At 56.4% G+C, this 25289-nt stretch overlaps 2 protein-coding genes across 18 annotated transcripts in view; one reads left to right on the top strand and one right to left on the bottom strand.

Moving 5' to 3' along the window:
- The window catches only part of LOC121104444, a 26326-nt gene extending 23620 nt beyond the window's left edge, over positions 1-2706 (bottom strand). For 8 of the 15 annotated variants that reach the window (XM_040637643.1, XM_040637642.1, XM_040637645.1 and 5 more), the window contains exon 1: positions 2383-2706. In XM_040637643.1, coding sequence (XP_040493577.1) covers positions 2383-2691 — 309 coding nt within the window. In that variant the 5' untranslated portion in view covers positions 2692-2706. Of the gene's footprint in view, positions 1-2247 lie in introns of all 15 variants that reach the window. The other 7 variants (XR_005836785.1, XR_005836783.1, XR_005836784.1 and 4 more) reach the window with 5 other exon arrangements.
- Positions 1-25289, top strand: part of LOC103674057 (NADH-cytochrome b5 reductase 3) — a 26697-nt gene extending 1408 nt beyond the window's left edge. Inside the window, exons 1-9 of one of the 3 annotated variants that reach the window (XM_040637639.1) lie at positions 622-737; positions 10058-10189; positions 13028-13100; positions 13464-13570; positions 15943-16072; positions 16543-16626; positions 16862-16947; positions 18140-18239; positions 24097-25289. In XM_040637639.1, the coding sequence (XP_040493573.1) occupies positions 717-737; positions 10058-10189; positions 13028-13100; positions 13464-13570; positions 15943-16072; positions 16543-16626; positions 16862-16947; positions 18140-18239; positions 24097-24269 (906 nt within the window). In that variant the 5' untranslated portion in view covers positions 622-716 and the 3' untranslated portion in view covers positions 24270-25289. Of the gene's footprint in view, positions 1-621; positions 738-4201; positions 4301-10057; positions 10190-13027; positions 13101-13463; positions 13571-15942; positions 16073-16542; positions 16627-16861; positions 16948-18139; positions 18240-24096 lie in introns of those variants that run through there. The other 2 variants (XM_008702920.2, XM_040637640.1) reach the window with 2 other exon arrangements.

The following is a 25289-nucleotide window of genomic DNA, read 5'->3' as shown; positions in this document are numbered from 1 at the left end:
AAAAAAAAAAAAAAAAAGTCTTGCCTTCAGGGAGCCCACAGTCGGCTGGGATGCGGCGGGCCTGGTGGCCGACCACCCCGATGGAACACCATGGGAAGGCCGCAGCTCTGGGCAAAAGGCTAGGAAGCCCACAGGGGCAGGGCCGGGCGGCGCAGGCCTTGCTGAGGAGGGAACGTTGGACCTGCAGCCCACCAGTAAGCCAAGGCTGGCCCTGAGGCAGCTGGGGACAGTGTCCCGGAGAGTGGGAGCAGCGAGTTCAAAGGCCTGGAGGGGGACGGAGCTAAGCAGTGTCAGGACCGGGAAGGCCTGCGAGGCCCAACACCGAGCTAGGTGCCCCCGTCTGAGTTGAGGCCGGGCGTGGCCTGGTGGTTTCCGGATTTTATGTTCCGGATCCCATAGAGCGGGGGCGCCGCCTTCCCCCTTTCTGGTGACAAACGGGCCGGAGAGAAGGCCGGCGTGACAGCCCAGGATGCCCCGCGGGCCGGAGTCCAGCCGCACGCTCGCGTGGCCACCCACCAGTGCAGGCGGCTGCCGCGGGCCACGTGCAGTGCGCGGGGTCCCCCTGTCGCCCCTTCCCCGTGCGGCGTGCGGGGCGGGGCCGCCCGGGCCCGCTCGGCCCCGCCCCTCCTCCGAGGGTGACGCAGCCGGGGGCGGGGTCTGGGCGCGGCGGCCCGACTGTTTCGGCGGCGGCGGAGCGAGCACGGTGCGGCGCCACCATGGGGGCCCAGCTGAGCACGGTAGGCGGGGAGGGGCCCGGGGGGCGCGGGGACGGGCGCGGGGAGCCGCGGGGACGAGGAGTGAACCCCACCGGGGCCACCCCGCCCCGCGCGTGCCCCGCAGGCGCTGCGACTCACGCTCCGGCGCTCAGTCGCCGGGACCCAGCCTTCCTACCTGGGGGGCGTGTGGGCGGCGGGCCCCGGGGGCGGGCACCCGGCTGATGGGCACTGGGGCGCCCCGCCCGCCCGCATCCCCCCCCCCCCACATCCCGCCTGGTCCCGCCCAGTGGAGGGAGGAGCGGGCTGCGCGTGAGCGGTGCCTGTGAGGGTGGGAGAGGGTGTGGCGCGGAAAGTTGGGAGTGTGCCTGAGTGTGCTGGTGAGCGAGTGTGAGCGTGAATGGGCAGGAGTTTGAGAGCGCACGTGTGTGGCTGCGTGTGAATAAATGACACGACTGGGTGAAGTGTGAGTGTGCACGAGAGTGCGTGTGAGTGTGAATGCACACGAATTTGTGAGTGCAGATATGCGGCTGATTGAATATATGAAGTGACTGGGTGGGAAGTGTGAGTGTGCACGAGAGTGAGTGAATGTGCATGAGTTTGAGAGTGCAGATGTGTGGCCGAGTGTGAATCTGTGAAGCGGGTGTGGTGGGCAGTGAGTGTGTATGTGTGAGTGGAGGTGTGAGGCTGAGTGAGACCGTGTGATTGAGCAGGTGGGAATGAATGTGTGAGAGAGCATCTGAGAGCACGTGAATGTGGAAGTGGAGTATGTGTGTACTATGGCTGGGGGTTTGTGGCTTCTCTGGGCCACAGTGACAGCGCTGCACCCTTGTCTCCGGCTGGAAGGGGCCCTGCAGAGCTGTCCGGCTGGGCTCCGGCTGTCCCCTGAACCCTACGAAGCTGACAGACTTGTGAGCCCCATTTCACAGATGATGAAATGCAGCTCGCACTTGGCCACCTGCCTGTGCCTGGCAGGGCCTGAACTTGTGGGGCTCCAAAGTCCATGATCAGGCTGTCACTTTTGGGTCGACCCAGGGCCTCCCTCCCTCCCCCCAGCCTGCCTCCGCTCTTGGATTTCTCAAAAGCCACAGTGGCGGGGCTGGTGGCTTGTGCTCCTTGTGGAGGCTGTAGCCAGAGGGCAGCCTCCCCTCCCCCCGTACACACTCTGGTCCCTGGTGCTGGCTGCGTGCAGGGAGCAGGCCACACGGCTGGCACTGAGGACTAGGCCCAGAGCCACTTGCCTCCACAGCCATGTCCGCCCCAGGCGCCTGAGACTTGGAGGGCGCCGGCCTCCTCCCTCTGGCTCTGTGAGGCCCCTCCTCGGCTGCGAGGCAGAAGGCCTCTTGGCCTGGGTGTTTGCTCATGAAATCGTGGCCCAGCCCAGGACTGTGGGGACATTCACACCAAGGAGCAGCCTTGCCCAGGGTGAACCTGTGGGCATTACTCAGCTTCAGAGTAACATCCTGACCCTCCTCCTTCATGGCTCAACCCCCTGACCCCCACCCCTGCTCTGTTTGCCCACGCTGCTTCTCACCTTCTAGCTGGTGTTGGTAGGGTTTGTCACTGCGTCCCAGGATGTGGCTGCTCCATACATTTCTGCTGAAAAGCCAAGGCCCCTGGCAACCCCCTTGTGAGGGGCAGAGCCCTGTCTGGGAGTCAGGAAACTCACCCACTCCAAGGCCTCCTCTGTCCAAGGGGCCCACTGAGCGCTCACGGCTGTGCTGGGGGCAGGGGAGCCACAGTCCTGGATGGGAGGCCAGTCCCCCAGTGTTCCCCCCAGGTGGCTGGGCAGGAATTGCCCCTTCCTTGTGTGGGCCTGCTGGGATCCCCACTCAGCCAGCCTGAAATACCCACAGCAGACCCTAGCTGGGCCTCCTGGTGCACAAGCTCCCACAGGGTCTGCGGGAGGCTGGCTTGGGCTCTGGGCACCAGACGTCTTATCTGGGATGTGCAGGCTCTGCAGGAGGCCTCCTCCCATACTCCAGGGGGCCCTGGCTGAGGGGTTGGCACTTCAGTCTGTCAGCCATCTGGGGGGAATATTGGGGGATGGACCTGTCATCCGGGACTGTGGCTCCCCTGCCCCCAGCACAGCCGTTGAGTGCTCAGTGGGCCCTGACAGGCTGCCATTACAGGTAGAGTCCCAGGCTGCCACTGCCCCCCGGCAGCTCTGTGCCTAGTCTGTGGCCTTCATCCCTGGCCCTAGGAAAGCAGGGCTGTGTCTCTTCTGCTGAGAGCAGCGTTGCCGTCCACCTGCCTCTCCTCCCGAGTTCCCCTCCCCCACAGTTCCGAGCCAGGAGCCCCCTCTGCAGAACTTCCTCCACTCCCTCCCACTTCCTTCCACTTCCCGAGAAGGGGACCAGGAGGGAGGTGGACACTCAGATCCCAGAAGGACAGCTGGTGGGCGACAGGCAGGTAAGCCTCAACGCAGGGAGCTGGCCCCTGGGGAGGGCTCAGCCTGCCCACTCAGCCCTAAGCCAGGTAGAGCGGATGCCACGGTCCCAGCAGGGAATTGCAGGGGCTTAGCAGCAGGGCAGGGTGCCCCGTGGAGGGTAGCAGGGCTACCCAGCCCCTCAGCAGTGGTGGGTGAGTGGGGGGCTCCCTGGAGACATCCTGGGACTCGGGCTGCCCCTTTCCTTCGCCCCCTTCTGTGTCAGCAGAGGTGAGGAAAGGCAGGTGGAGGGTTCCCCGGTGGGCAGAGCATGGCCGGGGCGGGGGGGGCATCAAATCAAGGACTGGGAGGCAGCTGTCTCCTAGACACCCCCCCCATGGCTGTGGTGACATGGTTTTGTGCGTGTGCGTGTGCGTGTGTGCACATGTGTGTGTCTGTGTACGAGGAGCTCAGGCGGAGGACGAGCTGGGGTGGGGCCTTGGCCTCAGCCGTCTGCCTCCTGTTTACTCTGCCCACTGCATGCAGGGGTGGGAGTGCTGCCATGGGCTGGGAGGGGGGTGCAGAGTCCATTCCACCCCCAAGTCATGGGAACAGGGCATCGCTACCCCTTGTGAGTCTGCAGAGCCTTCCATTTTCAGGAGATGAAGCCTTTACCTTTCCACTGTACTCTTTTCTCTGACAGTGTCTGTCTTCCCCACTGGCTTGAGCTCCTCAGGGGCAGGGTCCCCTGGCTTATGTCCCCTGCATCCAGCGGGAGCCCTCGTGGGTGTGCTCCCTGGGGTATATGACCTGACGGACTAACTGCCCGCAGCTGCCTGCCCGGATACGCATGTGTATGCATGCAAAGTCCACCTCTGCTCTCTCGGTAGCCACACGGTGCCCGCAGGCACAGAGAGGCAGTGTTGTAGGGTGACTCAGTATGTGGACTGGAGCCAGATGGCTGGATTCAAATCCTGGCCCTCCGGCCAGGTCTGTCACCCGGGCCTCTGCTTCCTCGCCTGGAGTGGGAGTGGTAATAGCTCCCGTCTCCCGGGCTTCAGGATTATGGGAGATAATTATGCGCAAAGCGGCCCTACCGTGCTCTGCGTAGTCTGGTCATCAGGAGTGGGGACTGGAAGGAAGGCTGCTGACATTTATCACCTGCCCACGTGAGCTGCCCCTTCCGGCCATGGCACTCATCCTACCGTATGTCTGGAAGGTGGGTGTGCCTAACAGGATCGAATCGAGGGTCCTAGCCACCTAGCCTGTGCTCTGTGGAGGGCTGTGGGTTTTTAAAAGGGACGGGGTAAGCGGGTGCCCTGTGCTTGCCCGGGAGGGACCTGGCCTCTTGCCCTGGTTCCTGAAACTTCCGGACAAAATAAAAAGAGAGAAAGGCCTGGGATGGGGGCGGGGTGGGGTGGTTTTTGTCCCTTTACGAATTTATCCACAAATATTTACTGAGTGTCTGCTCTGAGCGCCGGGGGTGCCGTGCTGATGAGACACCCAGATGCCCCCACCCTTCTGAGGCTTCCGCTCTGTGGTGTGCTGTTTCGTGTCAGCTGTGAGCACGTGTGGGCGCTGGCCTGGCCGTTTGAGCCCAGGCTGGCATCCAGGGTCCCCGAGGCTGGTACCCGGCGTCTGGAAGGTCTGTGTAGGGCTGCAGCCGGTGTTCAGGACTCACCTTCCGAGCTGATGACTTAGGAGTTTTTTCCACAGCCAGTGTTTGTAGGTTTGGGGCAGGTGAGACAGAAAATGGGAACCCGAGCCCAGACTCCACCCTGGGCCTCCCCGAGCCTCAGTTTCCTCATTTGTCAAACAAATGCAGTTGGCCTATTTCCCACTGCTGTGGGTCAGTGAGGAAATGCAAGGGAAGGTTCTTTGCTGATTGTGCAGCGAGCTGCAGGCCAAGGGGTCTTATGTTATCAAACTTGGCTATGCACTGGGGAAAATAAAACTCCAGGGAGCACCAAACACAACTCCAGCTGGCTCTTACGGTCATTTCAGTTCACCTCCAGGGCTCCCACAATGGTGATTTCCTGCAAATGTAACTTCACTGCACTTTCTCCCATAACAGTGTTCCCAAGGGACACGGCTTCTCTGATTGACAGGGAGGGGCCTGTAGGAGAAGAATCTGCAGCCCCTCCCCCCTGGAGTCTGCAGAGGGGAGCAGGGGCTGTGGAAGTCCACTGAGGGCCTGATTAGCTAGGGAGGGGCCGCTCAAGGAAGAGTTGACATTTGAACTGGGCTCTGAAGGATGAATAGGAGTTTCCTGTTTGGTTGAGGGGAGAGGTAGGGCATTTGGGGCAGAAAGAGGAGTATGCAAAGGTCTGAGGCAAGAAGGGCTTTTGGCCAGAGTCATAGCCATATAGTAGAGGCCTTGAGTGTAGGCAGTGGGGAGACGTCAAGGGTGTTTGAGGAGGGAGTGGGTACCCTGTTGGCTTGGTAGTTGGGGCCTCATTGTGGGAGGCAGGATATGGGACTGGTGAAGCAGGTGGGACTCAGGCCTCGGGCTCTGTGGCTGGGGCGCAGAGAGGGCACCTATCCTGGGGGGTGGCCTAGAAAGAGCTAGACAGGCCTGGCATTGAGTCCTGGCTCCACCCCCAATTTGCTATAGACCACAGGCAAGTCCCTTAACTGAGAAACAGGGACAGGAGTATCTCTTGTGAGTGTGGTCCTTTGAGGATTGGCTTTGGTACAATTGGGACAAGATCCTGACCTTCTCTGTGTCTGTTTCCTTATATGTAACTTGGGGATAATCACAGTGCCTATGGCCTGAGGTCGAAAGGAGTATCATCCCAGGTTGCTCACATCCCATTTCTAGAGCCGTGCCGGCTTGCAAACGTTTGCCACTCCCGTTCTCTGTGTGGCCATTTCCATCTTCCTTTCCCCCTCAGCCTTAGATGGGACCATCCTCTTGCCCCTGAGGAGGGTGGGGCCTGGAAAGGCTGAGGTTCTCTCCTGAGGTCCTGAACTGGGGTTTCAGACCTGGGCCTCCTGACCCCTGAGTCCAGGGCTGCCAACCAGGCCCCTTAATGAGATCCAGGATGGACGAAACGCTGTGTGGGGCCTGGGATATGGTGGGTACTGGTTAAATGGGCAGTGGCCAGAGACCCCTGCCTCGTGGCCCCGGCCCCTGCCAGGTGGTGGGTGGGTCTGGAGAGGGAGCCCTGGCTGGCTCCCGTGGGCCTTTCCTTCAGACCCATTAGTCACAGACCAGGGGCTCTGTGAGGTGAGGCCTGGGCTGTACCCAGCCTGGAGGCCCTGCCTGGGAGAGAGGCACATTGTTCTGAGCCCAACAAAGGGCCTGAAACCACAGTTGCAACAAGGGAATTTGAAGTTGCTGGGCTGGTTTGGGGGAGCAGGGGCCAGGCCTGCCATGGGATCTCGGTGCTTCTGCCCTCCCTTCACCTGGATATTCCATCTCCCCGGAGGTAGAGGCCCGTTGAGGGCGGCAGGGAAAAGCTCCTGTGTGTGCACCCACATTCCTCTGTGACCTGGGCACCCCCATCTCATCTCATATCCCGGCTCCCAGGAGGGGGGTAGATTAGTAGCTCTTACCTTCCTTCTACAGATGAGAACACTGAGGCTCAGAGAGGTCTCAGGTGCTCAGCCAGGGTGCCCTCCCTGGGTTGATAGAAAGTGGGGAATCCCAGCAAGGCTTTTAGGAAGGGCCTTGAGGGGCGCCTGGGTGGCTCAGTCATTAAGCGTCTGCCTTCGGTTCAGGGCGTGATCCCAGAGTCCTGGGATCAAGCCCCGCATCAGGCTCCTCCACTGGGAGCCTGCTTCTTCCTCTCCCACTCCCCCTGACTGTGTTCCCTCTCTCGCTGGCTGTCTCTCTCTCTGTCAAATAAATAAATAAAATCTTAAAAAAAAAAAAAAGCAGGGCCTTGAGAGGTGAGGGTCTTCTCACCCAGGTCTGTGCTCTGCAGAATACGCTACCTCAAGAAGCCCACAAAGGAAGCAGAGAGGCCTCCATGCAAGCAAAGAAGTTGGCTCTGAGCTTCCTGGCAGCCAAGGCAAAAAGGGGAACTTGTAGGATGATGAGAACTCGTGGTCCTTTGCTAAGAGAAGTAAAGTCAGGGAGGTGTGCTAGTGATGGTTAGAGAACAAAATGTGAGCCAGCTTTCTGGAGAAGCAGTGTTTTGTGTGGACTTTTGGATCTCAGCCTCACTGAACCCCCCAGTGGGGGCTCCTCCCCCCCTTTTTATTTTGAAATAATTTCAAACTTACAGTAAAGTTGCAATAATGTGCGAAGAACTCTTATATACTTTTTTACCCAGATGGATTCAGTGTAAACATTTAGTATATTTGCTTTATTATGGGTGTGTATGTATTTTATTTTTTTAAGCCATTTAAGAGTAAGTTACAGATACAATGCCCCTTTGCCCCTAAATACTTCGGTGTGTATGTCCTAAGGACAAGGGCTTTCTGTCGCCTAATTACAGGATGGTGATCAAATCGGGAAAGTAACATTGATGCAATGCTCTTATCTTTTTTCTTTTTTTAAGATTTTTATTTATTTGACAGGAGAGAGAGAGCATGAGCACAAGCAGGGGGAACGGCAGGCAGAGGGAGAAGCAGACGCCGTGCTGAGCAGAGAGCCCATTGTGGGACTCGATCCCAGGACCCTGGGATCATGACCTGAGCCGAAGGCAGACACTAAACTCACTGAACCATCCAGGCGGCCCTGCAATGCTTTTACTGAATCCATGGGCCTTAACTCAGATTTCACCAATTGTCTCGATACCGCCCTGTTTTATGGGGGCGCCTGGGTGGCTCAGTCCCTTGAGCATCCGACTCGTGATTTCTGCTCAGGTTGTGGTCGTGACATCCAGCCCCTGTGTCGGCTCTGTGCTCAGCAGGGAGCCTGCTTGAGATTCTCTCCCTCCCTCTCTGCCTCTCCCCTGCATGCGTGCTCTCTCTCTGTCTCTCTTTCCCTCAGATAATAAATAAATCTTAAAAAAAATATTGACTTTTATAACTTTTATTTCTGGCCCAGGATTTAATCCAGAGGCTTGTGTCACATCCCGGCACTCTGTCTCTTTGGCCTCTCTCTTGGTTTCCTAGGACTGTAAAAGTCACCACAAACTAGCATAAAACAGCAGACATTATTCGCTCACAGTTCTGGAGGCAAGAAGTCTGAAATCAGTGTGTTGGCAGGGCCACCCTCCCTGGAGGTCTAGGGGAGGGTCCTTCTTGTCTCTTCCTGCTTCTGGTGGCTGTCAGCAACGTTTATTAGCTTCCTTGGCCTGTGGCCAAGTCTTTGTCTCTGTCTTGGGGTGGCCTCTGAGTCTTCTTTCTCTTCTAAGGACACTTGTCATTGGGGTTCAGCGCCCAGCAGGATAATCCCAGATGATCTCATCTCAAGATCCTTAGCTTGCTTGCATCGACAAAGACTTTTATCCATGTCGGATCACATTCCCAGGATCCGGGTGGATATATCTTTTGGGGCCACCATTCAACCCAGCAGAACTTCCTTTAATCGGGACCAGTTCTCTGACCTTTCTATGTTTTTTTGTGCCATCGACATTTTTGAGGAGTCTTGGCCAGGTATACTGGGGAATGGCTCTCATCGTTTCCTCCTGGTTAGAGGCAGATGAAATGATCCCATTTCACAGATGGAGAAACAGCTCAGAGAGGCTAAGTGATTGGCCCGGGGACAAAGACAACTAGAAAGGACGGGTGACCAGTTGTCTTCCCTTGCAAGAGTATTCTCCCCAAGTAAACGTAAGCAGTGAGCTAGGCCATGGGATTTGGGTTTTCTGTTTTTTAAAAAGCTAAGCGCTGGGTGGCCCGGTTAGCTGAGCGTCATACTCTTGCTTTCGGCTCGGGTTGTGATCTCGGGGTTGTGGGATCGAGCCCCATGTCTGGCTCCGTGCGCAGCACAGAGTCTGCTTGGGACTTCTCTCCCTCGCCCTGTCCCTCTGCTGCTCACAGGGAGAACCCCGTGCTCGAGTGCTCTCTCTCTCTCATAAATAAATAAATCTTAAAAAAAAGTCTACTTTAAAAATAAATAAATAAATAAATAAAATCTAAACCACCTCTTAAGGGTTTTTGTGAGGTTGAGCTGTGTGGGGCAGGGGATTGGCAAGGAGGAGCCTCTCAAGGTCACGCTGAAGGTCAGAGCGATCATGGGCCAGGGGTTTAAGAGCATGATTGGGGAAGCGAGTGGACTCAGGTTCAAATTGCAGCTCCCCACCCGCCAGCGGTGTGACTGTGGGCGAGTTGCTTCACCTCTCTGAGCTGCTGCTCGTCTGTAAAGTAGTGGTGGGGACAGCTCTCCGAGGGTTACCCTGAGATGAATGCCCACGTGGGGCTCATCGTAGTGCTGGGCAGTAGACTCTCCGAGTTTCAGGGGACCTTGCAGATCATCTGGTCCAGTTCATTTCAGAGAGGGGAAGGGACTTAGCCAGGATCACACAGCCAACAAGGAGCAGAGCTCCCCAGTGGCCAGTTCAGTGCCTCAGCTGTCCCTTACACCTGGAGGCAGAACTCCGGGTTCAGGGGTTTGTGTGTGTATATAAAGCTAGCACTTAACATTCCTTAATAGGACCAGGGAAATTGACCAAAGGAAGAGAAGGGGGGAGGGAGCACAGATACACAGTGCTCAAGATGAAGCACAATTACTTGTGAACTTTACTCTGAGCTTCCTGGCAGCCAAAGTGAAAAGGGATACATGCTCTGTTGTGTAGCTTTCTTTGTCCTGGTTCCTCTGGGAAATGGAGCTTTGACAGTGACTTAGGAATACAGTGATAGGTTTCATGTGCCTGGGTTTTATAACTTCTCCCAGCCGGCACCAAAATGGATGCTGGGGTTCCCTGGGTGAGGATGGGGGGGAGAGGGTGCTCTTGGCAGAGGGGACAGCATGAACAGAGGCCTGGAGGTGTGAACCAGCCGGTGTGTTTGCGGGAAAGGCGGGCGGCAGGCCCGTCCCCGTGCCCACGCTGACCTCGGGGGTCTGTCCCTGTCGTTGCAGTTGGGCCACGTGGTCCTCTCCCCAGTCTGGTTCCTCTATAACCTGCTCATGAAGCTATTCCAGCGCTCCACCCCAGCCATCACCCTTGAGAGCCCAGACGTCAAGTACCCACTGCGGCTCATCGACAAGGAGGTGAGTGCCCGGCCGGGGCGGTTGCAGGGGCTGGACCCGTGGAGGCTTCTTGCCCTCCCTGCAAGCACCATAGTGTTTCTCGGCACCGGCCGTGTGCCCAGGATACAGGCCCCACCTCCGAAGTAGGTCCCGTTGTCTGCCCATCTTAGAGATGGGAATTGAAGTGATGTCCCCTTCTAAGGCTACCAGTAAGCGGGCAGAGGGATTCAAACCCAAGTCTCTAACCACAGAGCCTACTCTCCGAACCACACTGTCTATCCCACGGAAGGCCAGAACAAGAGGGACCTCTCAGGACTTTGGGGTCTAAGCGCCCATTTAACAGATGGGAAAACAGAGGGCAAGAGAGAACAGGGGGGCATTGGAGGTCACACTGTGAGTTCGGGGTAGAACCAGGACTCAGGCCTACCCCTGCCATGGTCCCAGGTGCTTCCCATCCCAGTGCCCCTTTCATCCCCGCCCCCACGGTCATCTGCTCGGGGCCTGGTGCTTGTCGGACCCCAGTATCTTCTGCCTCTGCAGATTCGTGATCTCGTGCTCTTGCTGTGTGGCCCCCCCGGCCCCTCTGGAAGGCTCACTCTTGCCCTCCTGTTGGACCCCTTTCCTTTGAAAACCACCCTCTCCCTCCTTTGCCCTGCCTCCCTGTAACAGCTGCTTTTCCCCCTGCTTTCCCTCATCAGAGCCCCTCCTTGGTGCTATTTCTGGCCACTGGCAGCTGCCTCGGAAGGGTGTGACAGGGAGAACTGAGTCATGGAGCAGAGAAAGTCACCTGCCAGGCCTCGGGCCCTGGGCCCCGGCTCCACCCTGAGCTCCACGCGTGTGGTCCCTGAGGCACAGAACCGGGAGGTCACAGACAAGTCAAAAACCAAAGATAGGAAAAAAAAAATCACCATTTCCCAGAGGCTTTTACCAGGCTTTATCTTTTCAATTGTTTTATATATATTGTAACAATTTTGATTCCAGAAGGAACGTGTGGTTTATATGTGCTTACGATAAAAATTCTTTGTGAAGTATTAACGTCCCACCCATCACATCCCCCGCCACTCCACCCCCGTGTGGAGGGTCCATTCACGGGCCCGTGTGAGCCTTTTCCGGGCATCATGTTCATATCTGGGTGATGTGCGGAGTTTTAGGCGTGTGTATACTTACTCTCACTTTTTTAATATCCTGATTTTTTTAGCCAGCCACACAACATGGATACTTACCATGTCTCACCCAAAGCTGGTTCATTATTTTTGATGACTGACTAGTACTTCTCCATAGGGGTGTCACGCAGTGGACCTGCCAGTTCCCTTTGAGCCGGAGGCTAATATCTTAGCAGTTAAATCTGTCCCCCCCCCCATTGTAGCCTAGTGGTGGCTTTTCGGAGTCAGCGAGTGGGTCCACTTTTTGATACATTTGCTAAGCTCCCCCAAGGGAGGCCCCCACGGCTTGCCCTTCCTGGACCTGCTGACCCTCAAGGTCCCCCTGAAGCCCTGGGGGTCGACTGCTCAGCTCGTCATGGCCAGCAGCCTCCTGAATGCCGGCACCATGCTGGGCTCCACGCTGACGGTGGCCTCATGACTTTTCTGTGCCTTCCCACTGTTGTCCAGCCCAAGAATTATCAGCGTCTTTCCCTTGTTTCTCTTCTTCTTCCAAAAACTGTCTGGCGTGTGGGTTTCTGACCTTGAGTCCCGGGACCAATTGAGAACCCTGGAATCCGTGCCCGGGAAGCCTGGGGGCTCAGTTTGCCTGGAGTGCAGCGTCTCTGGGGGGGCAGCTTCAGGCCCGGGCTGCTGGGGCGCCAAGAGCTCTGGCTGTGTCCTGAGTGGTGGCTGGGCACTGGCTTTCTGAGACCCAGCCGCCTGGCTCTGCTCGAACGCTTCAGGGACACTCAGAGTGATGCTCTGTTCCTTTGGAGGAGTCTGCTGTCCTCCCTCCAAGTGAGGACACTGTGTTCATCAGTGGACCTTGCCACGTTACCCAGTCTCGTGTGGGTGCGAACACGTACTGGATAGCAGCCTGCCTTCTGTGTGGCCCCTCCACACCCCTCGTCCTGGCTGCACCGGGTGCAGGAGAGACCCCACAGGGGCCTCAGGGGGCTGGGGCGCCAGGCTTGTTCCCAGCTCTGACCACAGCTTACTGTGGGAGACTTGCCTCCCCTGGTCTTGATTTAAGACTGCTTAACGGGGATTCGGGGGCTTTAGTTCCGGCTCCTTCCTCGGCCCGGCCTGGCCCTCAGCCAGCCTCTGCCCCGCTCTGCAGGGGAAATGCCGTCACCTGCCCACCCTGCACAGGGTGGAGGCCTGGCTTAGGGCTCTTAGCCGTGGCCGTGACTTTGGGGGCAGTGGGGCTGGCACACCTCCTCCGCTGTGCGGCCCTGCTGTAGTCATGGCCATCCCACTTCTCACGGGGCTTTCAGTGTCGTCTAGAGCCCCTCTCTTGTGTCCCAGGCCCGGACACATGGGCCTTGTCTCAGCTCTGCCCCTAGTTCGCCAGCCCAGGGCCCGAGGTCTTCCTGCCACCCCAGGATACTGCCCAATCTGATGGTGGGGTTGGATCCTCCCTCTTGTCCCCAGAATTTTCTGGGCCGTCTGGCAGCCTCCGTTTGGGATCCTGAGTTCATTCCCTACCCCGGTCACCTTGCTGGGTGGCCCTGGGCGGGTCCCTGCCCTTCTCTGGGCCAGTGAGAGCAGAGGCACGCGCAGTGTGTGCCTGACCCCCGGGCCTGCGCGCATGTGCGTACAGGTTTTGTGTCCACTGTGGCATCCGCATCCCTTCTGGATGACATGGGACATGAGCTCTGAGGGCGGGGGGCCCCTCTGCCCGGGGTGCCGTCTAACAGCTCGGGCCTCTTTGCAGGTGATCAGCCATGACACCCGGCGGTTCCGCTTTGCCCTGCCGTCGCCCCAGCACATCCTGGGCCTTCCTGTCGGTGAGTGGAGCCGGGGGCTAGGTCAGAGAGGTGGGAGCTTTGCACTTGAACTAGGGAGAGTGGGGAAGACTTCAAGGACAAGGGGACAGCCAAGCTGGGCCTTCAAGGATGAGTGTCAGAATGAGAGGGGAAATCCCTGGTGTCCCCGGCAGTGGCACGGGCAGGAGCAGAGGTGTGACGGCAGGGAGCTGGGACAGGACGGGAATTCCTGTGGGGGCGGGAAAGGGGCCCTGGAGCTGAGGCCAGGCCAGCCTTTGAGGGCAGGGCGGGGGGCACAGGGCAGTGGTTGACTAGACTCAGCAGACCCTGCAGAGATAGTCCGTGGCCCCTTTGGGACTAGACTCACCCCTCCTCATCCTGCAGGCCAGCATATCTACCTCTCAGCTCGGATCGATGGAAACCTGGTCATTCGGCCCTACACGCCCGTCTCCAGCGATGACGACAAGGGCTTTGTGGACCTGGTCATCAAGGTGAGGTCTTGGGGCTGCGGCCGTGTTGGGGGCAGGGGTGACCACATCCCCTGTAGCCTGAAGGCCCGGTGCTCCCTTGTGCCTGGTTTCTGAGTGAACAGCAAGCTGGAGCTTCCCAGCGCGAGCCAGATGCGGGGGCTTGGCAGAGGGCAGGGCCTGGCGCTCAGGGGGTGTGTCTTCAACTGAGATCGTCTGCAGGAGAGAAACCAGGAAGGTTGACCAGCTCGTGCAGAGCTCACTGGCTGCTCTTGGACCCGCAAAGCCTAGGGCACTGGGTGTCCGGTTATGGCCCCAGGGGGCCTGCTCCACCGCACTCAGTCACACGGTCTCGGTGACCAGCCAGTCCTTTCCTGAGCACGTTTCCCTAAGAAACAGCCCAAAGTCCCCTGAAGAGTAGTGTGGGGAGCTGGGATCCATCACGGGTCCGGGATGGGTGCACACTGTGGAGGAGACGGAGCCATTAGATCAGAGAGGCACGGAACAGCCAGCAAGGATCTCAGTCATCACATCGGGGGCACCTGGGTGGCTCAGTCGGTTAAGCGTCCGACTCTTGATTTTGGCTCAGGTCGTAATCTCAGGGTGGTGAGATCGAGCCCTGAGTCAGGCTGCATGCTGAGCGTGGCGTCTGCTTGAGATTCTCTCTCCCTCTCTTTCTGCCCCCCCCCAGCTTGCGCACATGTGCTTTCTCTCGGATGTGCTCTCTCTCTCTAAAACAAAAACAAAACATCACATTGAGTGGAAGGACAAATGAGAACCATAGGACAGTATACTTTTGTGCAAATCAGAAGCACAAGCTTTGCAGAAGCATCCGTGTTCTCTGATTGCACGTCCAACAAATGCGAACCAGCCCAGGCCAGCAGGGGTGGGGTGTTGGAGACCCTTCCAGGAAAGGCCCAAACCCCTGTGGCCACCCTGGCTCAGCACTCCTGGGGGCCAGGCTTACTGTCCTAACTCCACTGTGTGGGCCCCCTCACTGGGCCCCTCATGGGTGGAAGGACAGGCAGAGGGCCCCGCTGGGCCACAGCTGAGTCCCTGGTTCTCACAGGGTCCTGGGGTGGTGCTGGGTCTGTGAGGGCAGGAAGGGAGCTGGGCCCGGGTCCCTCCTTAGCTTGGTGTCATTTAGATTGTACTGGGTGCCCAGGCTCGCGAGCCTGTCTTTGCCCGGAGAGTGGAAACCCTTGCTTGAGGGGAGAAGCACATGGGACTGAGCGCCAGGAATGGCACAGAGTGGGGCAGGTGGGGTGATGGGAGCTGCTCCCCTGGGCAGGTAACAGAGGGCTGAGATGTGGAGGCCGAGGAGGCGTTGCCCAGACAGAGAGGAAGGAGAAGGACCTTTCTGGTGCAAAGGCCCTGAGGTTAGAAGAAGGCTCGAAGACTGATGCAGCCAAAGGGCAGGGGCTTCAGAAGACTAGAGGAGGGATGGTGGGGCGGGGCCGGGGGGGGCAGTAAGGTTTGGGCTTTGTCCAGAAAGAAAGGGAAGGGGTTGAGGGTTCCAGCATCTGTTCTTGGTGGAATAACTCTAGCCAAATGTGGAAAAGGTGTTGGCAGGGGCGGGGGTGCGATCCAAGTAGAGGTTGGGAAACTCAGGAAGACCAGGCCCCTTCTGGCTTAGAGACCTCGCTCCCTGCTCCCCATTGGCCCTGGACAAGGGTTAGAGTCTTGGCCCGCGCATGGCTCTGCCTGCCTCTCCCTGTCCCTGCACTTCCCTCATGCTGACACCCCCGCCCCCCCCACCGTGCTGTGGCCACGACGAGCTCTTCTTTCTCCCCCAAGGCCCAGGCCTTTTGGGCTGCCTGTCCCTCCCCAGCTGCCCCCTCCCCGCCCATCACTCCTGCCGGCCCCTCGAGGCCCAGCACCCCCAGCGCTGGGCGGGGTGAGCTGTGCAGCCTCAGTCTCCCCGGCTCTTTCTTGCTTCCTTTCTTCCAAAGAGAAGTCCCACAGGGCACAGGGAGGGAAGTTGTTCCAGGAACGCTGTTTTTATGACAGCACAGAATGGAAAGATCTGAACATGCACAGGAGGGGGGAGCTGAGCCCACTTCCCGGAGCCTTTCTGTGCTGACAGCGTGGGAATCTCCCATCGGGAGGGGGCACAGAGACGGTTCTTGGCAGAACGTTCATACATCCAGCCCTCGGGTCGGGAGCCTTGTTCACCAGGCTGATGCTTTGTGTTCAGAGGGAATGTTAGGGAAAGGCAGACTCCTGGGGGACTGGCCTGCAGATGGGTACATTTAGATGGGTGGACAGGGCCTTACGTGAGAGCCACACACAGGCCGCAGAGAACCCCAGAACAGGTGCTTCCTTCCCTCTGTGGCCCAGAGCTCAGCCCGGTGACCCTGGGAACGGGGCCTGAGAACTGTGGGTGTGTCTTTCAGGTTTACTTCAAAGACACCCATCCCAAGTTTCCTGCTGGAGGGAAGATGTCTCAGTACCTGGAAAGCATGAAGATTGGAGACACCATTGAGTTCCGGGGCCCGAACGGGCTGCTGGTCTACCAGGGCAAAGGTGATTTGGGCTGGAGTGCCTGGAGACCCCAGCAGGCACAGTGAAAGGCTGGGCTGGGTGACCCTTGTTGGGCAGGCAGTCTCCTCTCTGGGGCCTCAGTTTCCCTGGCTGTATAGGAGGGAAATAGGCCAGGACAGGGGTGACTGGCTGCCCACAGATCGGCTTTGTTTGAAACCAAACAAGCGAAAGCATCGAGCCGGAGCGTCTCTGGCTCCCCAGCCTCAGCGCTGCGCCCCCACCCTCACCCCGCACTGTCTGCGGTGGGAATGAAGGGCTCACCCTCCTGCTGTTCTCGGCTGACATTGCCACCATCCCGTCCTCTCCCTGCCCCCAGCTAGCTGGCTGGGTGTATGGTGGCTGCCCGCGCCTCAGACCCCCGAAGCAGAGACAGGTGCTCCAGCCCGTCCAGCCCCAAGCCTGGCATGTTTGAGAGCTGGGGTCTCCCCATCTCCTCCTTCTCCTCTCCTCAGGAAAGTTTGCCATCCGTCCAGACAAGAAGTCCAACCCTGTTATCAAGACAGTGAAGTCTGTCGGCATGATCGCAGGAGGGACCGGTATGTGGACCCGGAGTCCCTTGCTGAGCCCCTGGCAGGCAGATGTCATGGGTGGGGGTCAGGGTCAGGCCATGGGACGGGACACAGATTATAAGCCATTGTGAGCTCCCCGAGGTCAGGAGCGCAGGCCTGGAGGCACCTCACCTCCACGCCACCTCTTGCCTGCCTGGCACTGGGCCTGTGTGTACGTATACAGCAGGTGCTCACTCAGCATGTGGGGGCTGCTGTTTTGCAGGCATCACCCCGATGCTGCAGGTGATCCGCGCCATCATGAAAGACCCACATGACCCCACTGTGTGCCACCTCCTGTTTGCCAACCAGGTCAGTGGGTGTCCTGAGACGCGCAAACCGGGCTCCTGCAGAGAGGGGGCGCAGGGCCTGCGAGGCACCGCTCAGGGGGTCTGTGCGGCTCCGTGGCCGAAATGTGAAGTTGCTCCGAGAGTCCTGTGCACGGGCAGCCTTCCTGTGGCCGGTGGCGGTCAGGCTTTTCAGCCCAGGGTCTGACCCAAGTGGGCTGCTTCGGGGGCGGAGGGGGTGAGGCGCCTGGAGCGCCCCCCACCCTGGGATTTGCTCCTTGGCTGCTTCCTCTGAACCTCAGCACTCGCCCCGCAAACAGAGTTAGGAACCCAGCAGTGAAGTGGAAGAATGCTGGCTGGGGCTGGGGCTGGGGCTGGCCTGGAGCCGGAGAAGCCATCTTTACAGAGGGGCCGAGAGCACAGCAGCAGGCAGGCCCTGAGCTGGGGGCGTTGAGGCCGGGTTTGGACCTGGTCTGTCTAACTCCCGTGGAGCCCTGCTACCTGGGAGTGACCTGGAGACACATGAGGCAGTGGCCTGGGGTCAGAAGGGGCCATGTGAGGAGTAGGTCACTGGGGAGTCTAGGAAGGCTTCTTGGAGGAGGTGACACCAGGCTGAAGGACAGGGTCACATGGAGCCAACTGGATGAAGCCGGTGGGAACGGAGAGTAGGGAGCCGGAGTCCACAGTGCGGGCGAGGCTGTGGAAGGAGCAGGTGTGATTTGGGGAACAGTTGTCTGCATTTCCCGATATAAGGATATGTATCTTGAGATGCCAGAACGTAAGGAGACTTGTCCGAGGAATGACGGACCTCTCACCGGGACCATCTGCTATTTTAAGGGGGACAGTCACGGCGCAGGTTTTGGCCTATTTCCTTCCAGTCCTTCCTTGTTCTGTAGTCGACTGCACCTGTGTTCAGCTGTTTGCTTCCTCCACTCCCTGTTATGTCAGGGCACGTGTCCCCTCTGCCGTAGGAACCATCTGCAAATGCCATTTGTAATGAACACCCTCCGAGGCTTTGAGCCGCTCCCTGGGCGAGATGGGGAGAAGGGGGCGTGCGTTTCTGGGAGTCTGGGTCTGCTCCGCCAGGCTGCCGTCCTGCAGGCTTTGCCAAGTATGTGGCCCCCGGTGGACGGGATGATGGCCATTTGGGGGATGAATGTCTCCAAGGACAGTCCCTCCTGACCTCTGGGCCCTGATCCCTACCCCCCGACCCCCAGACTGAGAAGGACATCCTGCTGCGGCCCGAGCTGGAGGAACTGAGGAACGAACATTCTGCTCGCTTCAAGCTCTGGTACACCGTGGACAGAGCCCCTGAAGGTGAGAGACAGAAGTGCTGAGAGGGCTGGGCTCGGTGGGGGTGCTGGGCCTTCGACTTGCTTGGTCTCCGATGGTGCTCAGGGTGGCTCCGTGAGAGGGAGGTGGTATGACCCCATCTCACAGATGAGGGAGGGATCAGAGAGGGGGAAAGGAAGTGTCCCGCCGCACCCAGCTAGAAAACACCTGAAGTGGGGCTTGAACTCACGTCCTCCTCCAGAGCCCAAGGCCTTCTGCCCCTGCTGGACAAAGCAAGCTGGCCTTCTGCCCTCGATGGGGAGCTCACTCTGGGGCAGGTCAACAGGGTTAGTGCGGGGGATGGGGGCAACTGCACCCGCTGTGCGGTTTGTACCTCATAAGGCGTTAGCCCTGGGGGATGGGCTGGGCTGACGTACAGTGACCCTCCTTCTACCCGTCCGGTTTGCCAAGGTCACGTAGGAGGCAGCAAACGAGGGCCGCCTACAGAACCTGAAACAAGGCTGCACTCTAGGGCTTAAGTTCTGCTATTCTGCTTAGGTAGGGATGTGAGTACAAGAAATCTCTCCATTCCTTCTTTGCTGTGAGAAAAGCAGAAGCTCAGGCTGCTTGGTCTGCGGCACTGACAATGTTTGGCTCCAGGGTTGGGACACTGTAGGGGGTGGCTTCGGTGTGACTGCAGCCCTGTAGGTCAGGCCCTTCCACTTTTCAAGAGAAGCAGGGACCTGCGCCTTCACGGGAAACTTCTAAACGTTGGAAACTGGACATTTTCGAAGCACCCTTATGGGCCCCAGCGTTGTGACCTGCCCTGGCTTTGCCTCCCCCTCCTCCCAGGGCCCACAGTGCCCCAGGGCTCAGCCATGGTGTGGGGAACACCCCACCTCTGCTTCCCCTGGAACTGAGCAGATGGGCTCTAGGGGCGGGCGCCCGTCTCCTGAGCTGGGTCATCTGGACCCATCCCCGAGACAGGAGCCATCTTTCTGGGGTGATCAAGCCGAGTCCTGGGCCTCCTGGCCAAGAGCAAGGTGTGGGCCTGGGTGGATTGTGGACTTGAGAGCAGCGCCCCGAGGTCTGTCGCTGGCCGGCCAGCCTGGACCAGCCCATCTGAACTGGGCTCCTTGTCAGCCCCTCCTCTCTGTTCCTGGAGCTAGCTTGGCCCCGGGAGCTGATGTTCTAGTGGGAGAAGATGAACAGGAAACAGGTTCGTTAGCAAGTCACAGAGCCAAGTAGCAGGTGGTTAGTGAGACCAGGGAGAAACGAAGTACAGGTGACCGTGGGCAGCACCAGGATTTGGGGCACTGACCCCCGTTTGCAGTCGAAAATCCACATAGAACTTTTGACTCCACAAAAACGTAATCATTCATGGCCTACTGTTGACCAGAAGCCTTACCGAGAACACAAACCGTTGATGCACACCTGTTTTGTACGTCACACGTGGTGTTCTTCCAATAAACTGTGCGAGAGAGAAGAAAACGTTAACAAGAAAATCATAAGGAAAATATATTGAGAGCACCGCGCTAACGGCAAAAGACGCACGTGTGCGTGGACCCGTGCAGGTGTCCTCCCCCCCCCCATGATGTTCACAGGTCAAATGTAGGCTCAGGCAGGGAGGTCTGGCAGGGGCACCCGGTCCGGGAGTTGCTCCTTTTCCTACAGTAAAGAAAGGAGCATCTCTCTTGTATCCGCGTCTCACTCACTCAAAGGTGGGAAACAGATGTTTCCTCCCTGCTGGTCACGTGGTAGGGTAGGCTTGTCACCTATGGCGGGAGCTTCTTCGGCCCTGTGGCCCCCGGAGTAGGGGCCGGCGCTGACCCCTGGTGGTGACACATGGCAGTGCCAGCACCGGAGTGCTGCGTGCTGGGGACCCACCATTTGAACAGCAACAAGTTACCCGCCGAGGAAAACTTGGGGCTCGCTGGTCCAGCATCTCACGCTTGTGTTCATTATTACCTTGACCCACAGTTCGAGAGCAGTTGAGGTATTTTCTACAACACTGGGCGTAAACTGCAGTCCTAGGTGCTGAGAGATCACGGTAGCAGGCGGGCTAGGCTAGCGTGGAAGTGAAGGATGGGGAGCGGGGCGAGCTCACGTGGCAAATACAGCTGACCTGTGTTTTCCCCACGAAGCCTTCAGTACACGTATAAAGAAAAATACACTAGCTAAAAAAAGATCCTTGGAAAGTCGAGATGTCTTATACACCTGCACATTTTATGTGCCAGCAAATATAACTTAGTCCCGTGCAATTTCTTAAAAATAGACTTAAACCTCTTTCACCTATTTCTCCCTCCCCCCACCCCTGCCTCTGGCAGCCAGCAATCTGTTCTCTGTATGTATGAGCTTGGGGTTTTCTGGATTGTTGTTGTTGTTTTTAAGATTCCACGTATAAGTGAGGTCATACAGTATTTGTCTTTTTGTCTGACCCTCTTCACTTAGCATAATGCCCCTGAGGTCCATCCGTGTTGCCACAAATGGCAAGATTCATTCTTTTCTATGGCTGAATAATATTCCATTGTACTGAAGGGGTTCAGGACCCCCCGCCCCCCACTGAATGTGCCACTTTGGCATGTGGATTATTTTGAGCTGAAGCCACTAGAGACCCTAATGGGCTCAAGAGAAACTTTTATCCCTCCCTTAACTGTACAGAAGAATCTAAATTGGGGGGTCTTTCCCAGAATAAGGGCTATTAACAGAGGTAAATTTTATCTGAGTGACCCATCTGTATGGCAGGGCACACATCTAATTACCAAACATCTGCTCTTTGTATCACCCTGTGAAATGCATTCCTTTCCTCTGAAATCCCAGACCCTTACCCCCTTTTCCTTAGTTCAGAATGACATATAGACCTCATTTTGCCTGTCTTTGGAACGTCCATGTCAGTGTTGATTCCCTGGATGTATGCTATTAAATTTGATTTTCTCCTGTTAATCTCTCTGATGTCAATCTGATTCTTAGTCCAGCTAGAAGGACCTTTGAAGGGACAGGAATTCTTGCTCCCTGATGGTATTTATAACACACTTTCTTTACCCAAGTATGCATTAATGGGCATTTAGGATGCTTCCATATCTTGGCTGTTGTAGACAGTATAGCAGTGAACATGGGTTGGAGATATCTTTTTAAGAGTTGGTGTTTTCATTTTCTTCAGATAAATACCCAAAAGTGGAATTGCTGGATCCTATGGTAATTCTGTTTTTAATTTTTTGAGGACCCTCCATACTGTTTTCCACAGTGGCTGCACCAGTTTGCCTTCATTCCCACCAACAGTGTACGAGGGTTCCTTTTCCTCCACATCCTCGCCAACACTTGCTCTTTCTTGTCTTCTTGATGGTGGCATTCTGACAGCTGTGAGGTGTGCAGTTGAGCAGAACGTGTGTGTGCTTTGGGATGGAATGTTCTGTGTCTGTTAAGCCCATCTGGTCTAACGTGTTTCTTAAGGCCAGTGTTTCCTTATTGATTTTGTCTGGGTGACCTATCCATTGATAAAAGCGGGGTATTAAAATCCCTTACTATTGGGGCGCCCGGGTGGCTCAGTTGGTTAAGCGTCCGACTCTTGGTCTTGGCTCAGGTCATGATCTCGCAGTCGTGGGATCGAGCCCCACGTCGGGCTCTGTGCTCAGGGCAGAGTCTGTTTCAGATTTCTCCCTCTCCCCTCTGCTCACTTTCTCTCTCTCTCTCAAGTAAACAAATAAACAATCTTTTTAAAAAAGCCCCTAATCCCTTACTGTTATCATGTTGCTCTCTATTTCCCCCTTTAGATCTGTCAGTATTTGCTTTATATAATCAGGTATTTCTCTGTTGGGTGCGTAAATATTGACCAATGTTACATCCTTGTTGGACTGACCTCTTTACCTTCATGTAACGCCCGTCTCTGTCTCTTACTCACTCCAGCTCTCTTTTCATTTCCATTTGCATAGAATATCTTTTTCCGTCCCTTCTGTCTGTATGGGTCCTTACAAACATCTAAAGTAAGTGTCTTGTAGGCAACATATAGGTAGGTCTTGTTTGCTTTCTTCTGATTCCAGTGTAGTTAACATACATTATTACATGTTGCAGGTGCACAATGAAGTGATTCAGCAATTCTGTGCAGTACTTAGCGCTCCTCCTGATAGGTGTCCTCTTCATCCCCCCCCATCCACCTCCCCTCTGATAACCATCTCTTTGTTCTCCACAGTTAAAGAGTCTGTTTTCTGGTTTGTCTGGGTTTTTTTGGTTTGTTTTGTTTTGTTTGCTTTGTTTGTTTGTTTGGTTTCCTAAGTTCCATATGTGAGTGACATCATCTGGTATTTGTTTTTCTCTGACTTCGCTTCGCATTACATTCCCTAGATCCATCCATGTTGTCGCAAATGGCAAGATTTCATTCATTTTATGGCTAATATTCCATTGTATATCTAAACCACATCGTTATCTGTTCATCACTTGATGGACACTTGGGCTACTTCCATAATTTGGCCATTGTAAATAACATGGCCATAAACATTGGGGTGCACGTATCCCTTTGAATTAGTGTCTTTGTATTCTCTGGGTAAATATCCAGTTGTGTATCATAGGGTGGTTCTATTTTTAATTTTTCGAGGCACCTCCATACTGTTTTCCATAGTGGCTGCCCCAGTTTGCCTTCCCACCAACAACGCACAAGGGCCACGTCCTCGCCAACACCTCTTGTTTTTTGTGTTTTTTATTTTAGCCATTGTGACGGGTGTGAGGTGATGTCTCATTGTAGTTTTGATTGGTATTTCCCTGATGATGAGTGATGTGGAGCTTTGTTTCACGTGTCTGTTGGCCATCTGGATGTCTTTGGAGAAATGTCTGTTCATGTCTCCTGCCCATTTTTATTTATTTATTTATTTTTAAGATTTTATTTATTTGACACAGAGAGAGACAGCCAGCGAGAGAGGGAACACAAGCAGGGGGAGTGGGAGAGGAAGAAGCAGGCTCCCAGCAGAGCAGGGAGCCCAATGCAGGGCTCGATCCCAGGACCCTGGGATCACACCCTGAGCTGAAGGCAGACGCTTAACAACGCAGCCATCCTGCCCATTTTTTAATTGGGTTGTTCACTTTTTGGATGTTGAGTTGTATCAGTTCTTTATATATTTTGGATACTAGCCTTTTATCAGAGAGGTCATTTGTGAATACCTGCTCCCATTCCATAGGTTGTCTTTTAGTTTTGTTGGTTGTTTCCTTTGCTGTGCAGAAGTTTTTTATTTTGATGTAGTCTCAATAGTTTATTTTTGCTTTGATTTCTCTTGCCTCCAGGGACCTATCTAGAAAAAGGTTGCCATGGCTGATGTCAGAGAAATTGCTGCCTGTGCTCTCTTCTAGGGTTCTTATAGTTTCAGGTCTCACATTTAGGTCCTTCACCCATTTTGAAGGTTTTTCTGTATGTGTATGGTGTACAAAAATGTAGCTGTCTGGTTTTCCCAGCACCATTTGTTGAAGAGACTGTCTTTTTCCCATTGGATATTCTTGCCTCCTTTGTTGAAGATTAATTGACCATATAATCATGTGTTTATTTCTGGGCTTTCTGTTTTGTTCCATTGAGTTATGCGTCTGTTTTTGTGTCCATATAGATAGGTCTTGTTTTTTATCCACTCAGCCACTTTTGATTGGAGAATTTAGCCCATTTACATTTAAAGTAACTATTGATAGGTACGCACTTATTGCCATTTTGTTCATTGCTTGCTGGCAATTGTTCTGGGTGAGCCAGGCTGGGCAGGGGCTCAGGGCTAGCGTTGGCTTTGGATCAGCCTCTCCATTCTCCAATGTTTGTTGAAAAAAGGGAGAAACTCAGCACAGGAGTGTAACGGTACGGGGAGGGGGCTTTGGGCTGGTGGGCAGTCATTGGTCAGTCACGCAGCCACACTTGGACTCACCTGTCTTCCGCCTGCAGCCTGGGACTACAGCCAGGGCTTCGTAAATGAAGAGATGATCCGGGACCACCTTCCGCCTCCGGAGGAGGAGCCGCTGATACTGATGTGTGGCCCCCCGCCCATGATCCAGTACGCCTGCCTGCCCAACCTGGACCGCGTGGGCCACCCCAAGGAGCGCTGCTTTGCCTTCTGATGGCCAGGCACTGGCTGCTCGCTCGCCCGCCCCGCATACTCACCGTGCCCTGTCCACCCACTCCTCCCGCCACTGTTCTTTAACATCACCTTCCCCCACATCTCCCGCTGTGGCCCCGGGTTCAGCCTGGCCTGCCTGTGCTTGGCTGGGTATTCTGCTGGGCTGGCCCCCGAGGGACCCCTTTGGGAGCAGGGTTCTGTTACAGGTGGGCTGCCGCCAGCCACCTTCCGGGCGGGTTCCTGTCTGGCCCTCATCGGTTCTTACCAGTGATGCTCGGCCCTGGCCCTGGCCCTCCCCTCCCTCCACCCCACCCACCCACCCACACACTACTAGGCCAAGGCTGCAAGCACCATGCTCCGCCCACCCCTCCCAGGGCTGACCACAGTCTGGAAATAAACACAAATGTACAGGGAGCCCAGAGCTGCAGGTGCCAGGGACCCCCAGCCACTGCCTCGGGACCCTCACCTGCCACCCCTCACTACCTGCCCAGGGCCACAGCCAGGCCTCAGCACCTGACACTGCATGACAGGTAACACCGAAAAGTCCTCTTGGTAGGGGCCGTGGGGGTGAGAGTCTGCCCCCGACCCTGGGACCCAGGCAGGCCCAGCCAGCAGGGAGCTGGGCTCTCCCCCGGGCTGGAGTAGGAGGAGGGGGCTGGCCAAGGGCTCCTCCGGTGGGCACGCGGGCCCTCCTGAAGCCTCAGCATCTTCCTCAACACACGTAAGCATTCAGGCGGCTCTGGGAGTTCCCAGCTGTCAGCCGGCTGGCTGATGGACCGCCTCGGGACCCCAGGCCGCCAGCGCTGATGGCAGAGCTGAGACGATGTTTATTTATTCCTCTGTCCCAGACCCACCCTTCCTGCTGCCTGCACCCCAGCAGAGGGGAAGGTCCGTCTGAGCAGCATTCTCGGTGACCTCGATGTTGCCTTTAGACAAGGGTGGGTTCGCCTCTTGCATATGGGCTTTTTCAGAATCATTTATGAGCAGAAAACACATTGAAATAAAACTTTGCTAATACTAA

This window comes from Ursus maritimus, unplaced genomic scaffold (assembly GCF_017311325.1).
Source record: "Ursus maritimus isolate PB19 unplaced genomic scaffold, ASM1731132v1 scaffold_21, whole genome shotgun sequence".
Classification (NCBI taxonomy): Eukaryota; Metazoa; Chordata; class Mammalia; order Carnivora; family Ursidae; genus Ursus; species Ursus maritimus.
This window is presented reverse-complemented; position numbering and strand designations above follow the sequence as displayed.